The sequence below is a fragment of the Arabidopsis thaliana genome, chromosome 5 (assembly GCF_000001735.4).
Source record: "Arabidopsis thaliana chromosome 5, partial sequence".
NCBI classification, from domain to species: domain Eukaryota; kingdom Viridiplantae; phylum Streptophyta; class Magnoliopsida; order Brassicales; family Brassicaceae; genus Arabidopsis; species Arabidopsis thaliana.
The window spans coordinates 8,458,811-8,469,475 of NC_003076.8; the positions used below are offsets into that span (position 1 = coordinate 8,458,811).

The 10,665-nt window shown below is 39.2% G+C and overlaps 1 protein-coding gene and 1 non-coding gene across 2 annotated transcripts; both read right to left on the reverse strand.

Annotated features, from left to right (window-relative positions):
- Positions 1 to 36: 36 nt before the first annotated feature.
- Positions 37 to 9,363, reverse strand: AT5G24710 (Transducin/WD40 repeat-like superfamily protein). Its single transcript, NM_122380.4, has 21 exons — positions 8,979 to 9,363; positions 8,809 to 8,893; positions 8,688 to 8,727; positions 8,349 to 8,597; positions 7,934 to 8,033; positions 7,747 to 7,821; positions 7,070 to 7,168; positions 6,556 to 6,672; positions 6,359 to 6,474; positions 6,172 to 6,271; positions 5,157 to 5,515; positions 4,721 to 5,048; positions 4,163 to 4,374; positions 3,629 to 3,847; positions 3,139 to 3,325; positions 2,742 to 2,977; positions 2,322 to 2,414; positions 2,138 to 2,239; positions 1,547 to 1,907; positions 1,218 to 1,355; positions 37 to 1,123 (listed from the first exon to the last, which is right to left on the reverse strand). The coding sequence occupies exons 1-21, from the start codon at positions 9,108 to 9,110 to the stop codon at positions 338 to 340; spliced, it is 4,134 nt and encodes a 1,377-aa protein (NP_197859.4). The 5' UTR covers positions 9,111 to 9,363; the 3' UTR covers positions 37 to 337.
- A 157-nt stretch (positions 9,364 to 9,520) lies between these two features.
- On the reverse strand, positions 9,521 to 10,452 carry AT5G24735. The gene is made up of 2 exons (NR_144274.1): positions 10,210 to 10,452; positions 9,521 to 9,862 (listed from the first exon to the last, which is right to left on the reverse strand). It is a non-coding gene; the product is annotated as an other RNA (non-coding RNA).
- Positions 10,453 to 10,665: the final 213 nt, after the last annotated feature.

The following is a 10,665-nucleotide window of genomic DNA, read 5'->3' on the forward strand; positions in this document are numbered from 1 at the left end:
ATGGAAATTAAATTCAATGATTTTTCATGAAATATTACAAAAAAAACAAATTCATATCGAAGTAGGAAAAAAAAGAAACTACTACTCAGTTTACACGCTTCACAATCATAGATAATCTCAGAGAGGTTTGTTTGATAATAACAATGACACAAACCATTTAATAATATGCCAAATAAATGATAAAAAAACACAAAAAAAAAAACTTGACAATACAAAAAGACTAAACACATTAAACTCTCAATTAAATTATAATGAACATAAAGCTTTGATTATGAAATATATCTAAAAGATATACACTCTGTTGTCTTCGTTTTGGGATCTTCTGTGAAAACTTGGTTTAGCCATTCAAGAAATCAAAATCTATTGGCTGGCTTCTTATTGGAGGGTAATTGGTTACTCGTCTCTCGGTTGCTGCATTCTCTGTTGGTTTCACTGCTGTTGTCGTAACAGTTTCAGGCGGCGCTGTTGTAATAGGTTCAGGTGGCGCTGTTGTAACACTTTCAGGCGTTGTTGTTGTTTGGCTAGTATTTTCTGTGGACGTAGCTGTTTCTGTGTTTGGAGTTGAAGACGGATCGCTTTTTTCTTCCAAAGAAGTTTCCTCCTTCTCTACGGGAGGAGGCTCAGACACAGTCTCCGTCACTGGTCCATCCACAGGTGCTGCTGCAGTCTCAGATGCTGGTGCCTCAGCAACGGCTGCGGTTCCAGGTGCTGGTGACTCAGCAACGGCTGCGGTTTCAGGTGCTGGTGACTCAGCAGCGGCTGCGGTTTCAGGCGCTGATTCGGTCTGTGGTGCCTCGGAAGATGGAGGAGCTTCAATAGCCAATGGTTTCGTAGGTTCTTCGAGCGCCAATGGCTTAGCTACTTCTGGCTGTGCAGTCTTCTGCGTGAGTAGAGGTTTTTTGGGAGCCGTAATGGAAGCAAAGATTGAAGACATTCCAGGAGGTAGAATCTCGATAGGAGGTTTTCTAGATGCATCAGATAAACTAGTGAGCTTTGGATCCTCGAGAGAAGCCAGAAACGCACTTGCAGCATCGGTTTTAGAAGACGGAGCTTTCTCAACTTCCTTCTGCAGCGTTTTATTCCAAGCCTGGACCAAGTTCTTTAGAGTTGGGCGACCATGTGCCTGTGGAAATAATTACAGTAGGCGTAGTCAGAAACAATACAAGTTTAATTTATAAACTGCAAAAAGAAAAACCAAAATACAAAAACAATCTTACATGGGCATGAAGCACGGCTTCTGCGAGCATTCCCGTGTCTTGCCATGCCTTCTCCATGAGCGCATTGTCTCCCAGAACTGCAGCAGAAAATGCTGATTCTCGTCCAAGGCCTATGGAGATCAGATTGTTTACAAGTCCCTGCAACAAAGTTAATAAAGTATTTCAATTAGGAACCAGAAGATACAAAGTATAAAATCAAAGCATAAATTCGTCTATAGTTATGTCGATCCTATCTAGTGAACAAGACAAAGGTCTTTAGATTTCTGTAGGTATCCTAAAATACGAGAAACCAAGTTAGAAACCGAAAGAAAGAGAAATTGCAGACATACACTTAGGCGTGTCAATTCTCCATGGTTTGCTAGGCGTAATGAAAGGCCTCGCAACTCATGACCCTGTAAAGCGCCTTTGACCGAACCTGCAGTTGCCAGTCTTTTGAGAGCTTCGCGAGCAATGTCGGCGTGCCCTGTGGCATCTGCAGCATCTATAAGGTCAAGAAACTCCTTTGCAAATTTCACTATTCCTTCCACAGCTTCAACAACATCTTCTTTTTTAGTAGCTGTCAAAGAGAGAATGTCACTCAAATCAAGGCCTACACCGTCCTGTCCAATGTCCTTGCTATTACTCATTGTGAGAAGACAATGAAGTGCCCTCTTAAGATCATTGCTCTGCATTGCTAGGTCAAACTCCAGCCTGAGAAAACATAAAGTTAAGTCAAACTCGGAACCTAAGTCAAAGTGAAAAAAAAATCTCTGATGCCATTTTGGTTGAGTTGAACGCTAGGATGAAGGATTCAATACATGAGTGAAATACTGAATTCTGTTTACTGTCCAGCATAAGCAATTCAGAGACTAGAAAAAACTGTCTATAGTAGAACCAAATTGAAGGAAAAGCGGCACCAAAATATTATATGTTTTATTTACCTCTTAGATATTCCAGGCAAATGAAGAGCTTCTGTTGCGTATCCCATCCCTAGCATAAACTGTGCCAGATCGTCATGATGTTCTCTCCCAAGCCTACTTGCCCTGCGCAAAAAAAATGTTGTATAAGGATTCCAGCTACTTAACTACTCACATAAACACGAGATTATGAGAAACATATCCATACCATTTAACTGCACTAACAGCATCCCCGTAAGCAGCAAGACAGCGACAGCGGATACCAGGATGATTAAGGGATATGGCATGGGCACACATGTACCTACCAAGAAATGGAAGGAGGTGTCAGACAATAATTTCTATCTTCTGTCTAATATTTCTTTATTCATTCAAGCAACTAAAATGACTATCATGGCAAGATATTGTATTCAAGCTTAGTGCTCGAGGAAACTTTGGAATGCAGAATGTCAGATTTCAGTGCCTACCTAGTGCATAATATAAATGGAAAGGAAAATTCATAATCTAATTAAATATAAATATCTCAAATGAAGATAAAACGATTCACCAATTCATACAGTCAGCATCGAACAAGGAATGTATTAACAAGAGTCAGTCTTGTCGTAAGGTAAGAACAGGAGACTCATAGTACCTGTCAATGAGCCAAAGAACTCCATCCCGCACACCGGCAACAACAAGAGGCCCCACTGGTCGTTTTTGCTCCACTGGGAAACGAGTAACAGCAACTGAGACTCCTCCACCACCCACAGCTACCTCATTGACCCTTCTTTCATCCATTATGTCATCGCTATCACCTCTAGATTGTCTTGGCAATGATAAGAATGGTGGAACAGATGGAGCATTTTGGAAAGAAGCTAAACGCACCACCTACAATTAAAAGGTATACACATAAGGAAGACTCTTGCTAGTTTGACATGAATTGACATAGATGTCGACACATATGCAGTACAAAACAACACGCTTAGACCTTAAAAATTATGCTTCCCAATAGCTTACAATATTTTCAAGTAAAAGTAAGAAAAATCTACCTGCAGCATGGGGGGCCTTAAAGATATCCTTTCTTGCTTTGCAGCCTGGGAACCTTCTACTGTGATTAAGGCCAACTCTCCATGCTCTGCAACTGCTCTAGCCTGCGCCTCCTTAAGTTTCATTTCTTCCTTCATCTTCCTAGTCTCTATATCAATTTCGGAAACTCCCGCATCCACAAAAACACATCTGGAAATCCAGGCATGGAAGAAAGTATTAGCATTCCTCCCCAGATATTTGTTTTAAAAAGTAGCAGATAAAGGTAGCCATGCGTTTAACAAATTCAGAATTAGAGCAATTCTTTTCAAAACATAGTAATCTCTGAAAAGTTGGATTATGCACCATCTGAATAATCAATAATTGTTGATACACATCCACCGCAAAAACACAGATTCAATTTTTAGTTTGTTTCATCCAAGTGGAAGTAGCATTTAAGGTAACTGGCAGAAGACAGAAAAAAATCATGTATCATATATAGAGCAATATGCTTACTCAATCGTGGTTGGTGTAGCCACAAACAGCTGTCTGCGATGCCAAACAGCTCCAGTAGCATGTGCAATGGCAACATCACCAAGATATCTATACTGAGGGCGCAAGGACGATATGACCATGTATTGTTGATAAGCAAAAGCACAGTATTCAACTGTTTGGTCCCATGCCGTCCATTCTGGCTGAGGTAGCATACCACCTACTGGCTCAAAATTTTCCCAACTACACATTAAAAATTCCATTTAGATAATAGAGAACTGAAATCCTTCAAACAAAATTAGAGCTAGCCAAAACATAACTATGGGAATCAGTACAGATTGGTGAACAGTGCTTATTATTCCATCAAACAAGAGTAACTATCTCCCAGACATCTCAGAGGAGGAAAAAAGACTCTGATTTGGTCAATATAGCTAACTAAAGAAAATGAAATGTAATAAAATATGCCCAACAGCTAGCTGCCTGCACACTATTTTAGTAAAAAGAGTGCTAACAGAAATGAGCCTTGCATAAAAATAAGAAGGACAACGCTAGTTTTACCTGTAGAGCTGGTAGTTTAGGGGTGCAGACTCAGCAGACTTCTGCGAAGAAAACCCATCATCATAGCTAGAAAACGAAGAAACATTGCTGTTTCCAAATCCCGAGAGTGGCATCGACTGAATGGTTGAAATAGCTGTTGCAGCAACAGGACTAATCCTTCGGGATGTGCGATAACCTATACCAAGTAGAGCACCACCATGCAGACCAATGACCTGAAAGGAAAATTATGAAGCATACGAATGTTGCTTAACCTAGACGTCCAGCATTGCATACTGCTCTATGATCAATTTTTCAAAGTAACAAAGATAACCCACCACTTGAAGTCAAGAAGAACTCTCAAGTAAGATTCTCACGTTTAGCAACCTTTCCTTTTAGTCAAATTCAATTAATAAACTACTGTGTTCCAAGTATGACATTTTTTTGTACTAATTTTACAGTATTTTCAATGCAAACCAAAGCACACAAATTCTTAGGAGCATGATTAGATTAAATATTCAATGGATCTGCTCTAGAATACATGCAGATGATCTGGTATAAATGAAAAAAACAGACACATACCGGTTCAGAGCGACCTCCTACGGATCTCATGAGTATGTTTGAGGTACCATCATCCAAGAGAATACGAACTTGGACACTAGCCGATGAAGCTGCACTGGCAGCAGCAGCAGCTTGAGCTGCAGCTGCAGCGGCTTCTTTTGCCTTTCTCGATGAACCACCCTTAGGGATTATAGGCATTCTATGAGGTAACACAGATTCTAGAATCGCAAATCTGTCTCGACATGTATCCCACGCCAACAGTCTTGCACTTCCAGAGTCAACAATGGACCAGTCACTAACCTTGTAGATAGAGAAGTATAGAATATCCGGCCATACAACTGCCACATACCTACAATCAGAGAATAAAGTTAGCTGGCTAAAAAAAAAAAAACTCAACAAATTAGCTGAGTTAAGAAGAAAATTATATTCATAAAAAACAATTAGCTAAGGAACTTACTTCCCTGAACTGCTCACAGAAAGAACTGAGTATGAATCATGTGGAACTGGTGCCACGATCTGCTTTTTGGTTTGCTTTACAGTTAACTGTTCACCTGGGTCTCCCTTAGAAAGCCCTGATTCGGACAAGGCACTATTATTGCCAAGGGATGGGTTGGCTGTGTTGGATAGTTGAAAGTTCAAGAGCTTTAATTCTCTTCCAAGGATATATATAGCTGAATTCTCCCGACTTCCAGGCAGTGCTGGTAGAGGAGCTGCAGACGGGATAGCACGAGGATCAAATTCACTAACTATAATACCAACATTGGTACCAGTTGCGACGAGATGTGGTTGTAGAGGATGTGCAACCATACAATAGACCTAAAAAATGGAAATTAATAAGTACCTGATGAGGGTTACTACCAATGTATGGAAGCCATGAAAGCGAAAGAAGTACAGAAGCAATGCTATTATAATTATGCAATAAAGAAACTAGCAATCTTTGAAAATCATCAACTGGCGGTTTCAAGTAGAAAATGAACCCCGAATATTATCTGCAAATTCTGAAAAAGGAATAACTTTCAACTTTCGGGTGCAGCATGTGCTTTCCCTATCACCATCTGACATAAAGATTACGTATCTTCTCCATTGCAATTTTCTTTTAGATAAATTTAGTGTTCAAACAGCTATCAATTTAAAGTCTGCTATATACAAAACTTTTCTGCAAGAAGTAATACAAACAGTTGTATTCTATTCTTATTCTTATTCCTAGTCTACTTGAGTCAGAATACCTTTGCATTGCCAAGTGCAATATTATACAGCTACACAACTTCATCATTTGAACCATAATAGATGCATTTTACGAGATAAGAAGAGAAACTAATGTTTTGTGGGACACATAGAATGGAGCCTCAGAGAGCAATGCTCATGCTCAGGCTTGAGCATGAGCTATTGATATAGTATACAACTAGCAGGCAGAAAGAAATGATATGATACGTGGTAGATTTCGAGGATTTCATCAACAATGAGCTAATTACCCTAAGTTTTCTGTGGGTTGCAAGTACTTGAGGCGGAACCAAGGAAGAAAGTTCACATAACGGCCTTGTCAGGGCCGAATAAGTTGGATGCTCAATAGACCTGCAAAAATTCAAACAATTAGACCACTCATCTAATATACATAAATATATTCTACCATATACAATACCAAATCTTAAACAAAGATACCATATGTGTGAATCTTTAACGCAAGTCAAAATATCAAGGTTTGGCGCTCGAGGGTGACACCAAGATGCAACACTGTGGCAAGCTAGTTTCGGGACAGGTTTAATTCTACGTAGCTCCTGTAGAATAAAAGTAGATATGCATGTTAATAAATGAGATCGGGAAAATATGAAAAATCCATACATGAGATACACCATTACCTTAAATGTCATTGTATCCCATATGGCCAATGTCTTGTCAGCCCCAATTGTAATCAATTGTGGAGCACTCCCACTTACCCTTGACAGCTCAACAGCCACCACCCCACCATCATGTGCCTAATACAATCAGAACAAAAACATTAGAAGAAGCCAAGAAGGGATTAGGAAAAAAAAAAAAAAAAAGTATAACAGAGAAGTGGAAATTATCCACTCAATTAAGCAAACATGACCATGTCTATTACACCAAAAAAAAAAAAAAAGCACGAGCATGTCATAGTCCCCTAATCATTACTCAGCCTTTTATAAAAAGAATGAAAGAATATCTAAATGCAAGTATCCAACATTCAGAAACAGACACAGAAATCAATTCAGAAGGTTCACTGGAACTAAGAACAATGGTGCCTTAGCCTCAGCTGTAACCAAATCTGGCAAATCTTTCCAGGCCTAAGAATTGAACGGTCATGGTAATATCCTCTCTTGAACTTTGAATGAAAGAGTGGGCATAATTGAGTACCTTTAAGCTAAGCTTGGGTACAAGTTCCCTTGAGTCAGCGCCATGATCGGCACTCCACAGTACAAGTAAGCCATCACTGCCACCTGAAACAAGGAGTGCCTGCAATTGCATTTAGATAGAGGATGGCTAGTATCATGTATTGCACATAAATAACAGAGAGAAAATACTTGATAAGCATTCATTAAAAAACGTCAAGTTATATAAAAGGGAAGAAAGCCCAGTACTATCAGAAATTCGCTATTAACATAACCTAAACAAGCAATTGGGAAAAGAGATGCCAATGTTTAAAATTCCCGCCGCTCCTAATGCCTAGGCTATGCATGAAATTTAACCCGAGTACAGATGATCTAAGAAACTAAGGCTAGATATTTGGATTGTAAAACAGGTATCCGTATAGTAAGGCCTGCTGCGGTCTGGACTCCCACTTAGTAGAATGTGAGATTTTTACGTCGCTAAGAAGAAAGAGATATATGTAGGAAACTTCCAAGACGATATGCTCAAGACCTCGTTTTCATATAATATATACAGTCGATCTTAGTAGGTGATCTTGAGTATGTTTTTCTAAGTTACATGACACTTTCATCTATCAGATGGTATTAACTATTAACATATTAAGTAAATAACTCGAAATAAATTCAGAGCAATAAAGAGGGCATATATAGGGAATATGTAGTTACTTCGCCAGATGATGCCATGAAATTCATCAAGCAATAAATGGATCCTTTATGGCCACCTGTATATCGACGTGCAAGCTGCAAGGAAGTAAACATTCAAGGAAATTAACACAGATCAGTATCAAAATCCCTCACTCTAAACCCAGCAGAGAAACCAAAAAAAAAAAATATAATTTTGAAACAAACAAACCTTCCATGTTATCATTGATAAAACCCGAATGACACCATCAGTTGAACCAAATGCAACTAAAGGGCCATCACCACCAGATGATCTCGAAAGAAACTCCATGCTGCAAAGAAAGGAAGAATTCTAGCAACATTAAGGAGGAGTAGAAATTAAAAATGTAGAAAGGGAGTTTGGCCATTGACTGAACATTAAACATCAAGGAAGCCTGGTATCCATTACACTTAGAACACACATATCCATTACACTTATGCCTAGTCTACATTTGACTCAAATATTTCCAGCGTAGTAACTAACGGAGGTCTTTCCAGGATTCAAGTGATTTAAAGATAGGAAGCCTAAAGTAATGGAGCATCTTCCCCGGGGTCCAGGTGTCAAGCAAACCCATATCCTAAAATTAGAGAAAAAGCAATGAACTTACCAGAGAAGTGACTTGTTATCAAGCTCTTGCTTTGGCACATCACGACCACGCATTGTCACCAAATCCAAGAAAATAGCTTTATTCTCACAACAAATGACCAGAAAATGACGGCCTTTAGTCGATGGAGCAGGGGAAGTGAAAGCAGATGTCAGATGATTGACAGCTGATGGAGATTCAGCAGCTGCGGAGCGGTTGCGCCACAGTTGCCAATAACGCACATCATCGTCATAAAACTTCACCTGCTTAACGCTAGTAGGTGCAAACATTGAGCAGATAAGTCATTTTTCTCATTATCGAAAGGAGCAACTGAATTAGCAGCGAGAAAGATCTATCTACTACCTTCCTCCTCGAATGGCTTCAGTAGGCTTAGCTTTATAGTCTGAGGAAAATACGAATGTCAGTAAGAACATAAAGCATCAGAAACTCATACTCATTTCACCAGAATAGAACAATGGCTCACCGGATTCTCCTTCGGCGAGCTTCTCTAACTTGGCACCAACTAAACGGCGCTCGTCAACTCCGCCGGCTTTCAATTCATAAATTACCTAACACAATAGACATAAACGTTGACAGATCCACGATTCGAAATCAGAACCGGAACCAAAATCAAATCAGAATCTCGATACAGACCTGACGATGCTCCCAATTCCAGACGGAGACGTGATCTGAATCATCAGCCGTAACAAGCCATGGATGCGTAGGATGTACCTGTATCTTCACAATCTTACCATTGGTCTGCCGAAATGCTCTCGCCCGCAACATTTCGATCTCTCTCTCTCTCTCTCACAGTTCTTCAAGATCAATTAGACAACTCAAAAATCTGAGCACAACTGCATCCGCATAGACGATTCGACTCACGAGAAACTCTCCAGAGCTACACACTAAAAATTTCCAGAAAAAGCAAGCAGGGCTATGGTCAGATCCAGATCAATTAGATCCACCGCGGTTATCAAATGAAATGCCCGGATCCACCACCACTAACTACAATCGCCGAACAAAAACTCCGGTAGTGTCTTCAGACGCGAAACGCGTAAAGCGCGAATTTGCGAAGGCTAGTCTGATTAACCCAAAAAAAAAGGCCCAATAACAATTGTTTTAGCCCTTTCCTTTGTCGCAAAATATATTCCATTTACGGAAATTAATTGTGGATCCGTTGGATCACTGAACTTTTTTTTTTCTTGTTCATAAGTTTCTTTTTTATTCAAATTATGGGTTTACAAACATCACTAAAGCCCAGTCATCAAAGTATTTCACAAATCCATAAAGGGTACAACTAAACACCTTGTAGTAAAGAGTACAGCGCTAATAAAACAAGTCAAAGCAACATACGACACGTGGATGTGACTTTTCTCTTACGCCGATGATTGTTTCATCGTTATCTCCCAGCACCACCATCAAATCCGATAACCCACCATTTCCTCTACGACAATCTCATCACGCTTGTAAATCTGACTCTCTGCTCCACAATATCCAGAGTTTATATTTGATCTAAATTTCTCCAGAACAGCAACGATCTATGACAAAAGAGAAATAAAAAACCATGATTTCTCTTGATGATTAAATCTTACCAGATATGCCGAATTGAGATTCTAAATCAAAGGATTGAGAGAATCGATTTAGGTTGAAACAAACTCTAATAGTTGATTAAAACCCAAAAGGTAAAGATTAGAAATGAAACAAAGATTGACTTTCATCTAAATAAGGATGCAAAAAAGCTTGAGAAAAGAGGATGATAAGGAAAACCCAAAAAAAAATTGGTACTAAGATCACAATGATTATTGAAAAGCAGAAAGGTAAAACCGGTATCAAAGAACTGGAAACTAAAGCCGGATTCCACTAAAGAGAAAAGTAGAAACCAGACGGCGAGATAAGACGGCAAAGCCGGACCACGTCCGGATACAAAAGCCAGCCACCACCACTAAAGAAGCCAATTGATGCTGGAAACGAACCAACCATCGTCGTTAAAGAAGCCGAACGATGTTGGACGGAGTCTTGCCATGAATCGCTTTTTCTTTCTCTGAAAAATTCAAGTGAGAGAAGAGAGAGAAAATCGAGAAGCCTCCGATCACTAAACTTTTAAAGAGAATTCCAAATGAATTATCTCAAACAAAATGACTATAGTATTTGGTGTAATAAGGGTTTACTATGTTTACAACTAAATCTAGAATTCGATAAAAAGATTTGCAATCAAAATTAAAGTCTTATTTAATCTTCAATTTAATTTAATTTTTTCTTTACAGGTTTCATTGAAGTTTACTCAATACACTTCGATTTTTTGTTTTTCCCGTCTAAACTTGTTTTCCTCATACACTTATAG

Bases quoted from the DNA above. Each gene is read 5' to 3' on its own strand.
- AT5G24710 (NM_122380.4), bottom strand. From the start codon at position 9,110: ATGTTGCGGGCGAGAGCATTTCGGCAGACCAATGGTAAGATTGTGAAG. The intron at 8,894-8,978 runs GTCTGTATCGAG...CTATTGTGTTAG, and splicing joins GGAATTGGGAGCATCGTCAG to GTAATTTATGAATTGAAAGC. The intron at 6,475-6,555 runs GTAATGGTGTAT...TTTATTCTACAG, and splicing joins GGGATACAATGACATTTAAG to GAGCTACGTAGAATTAAACC.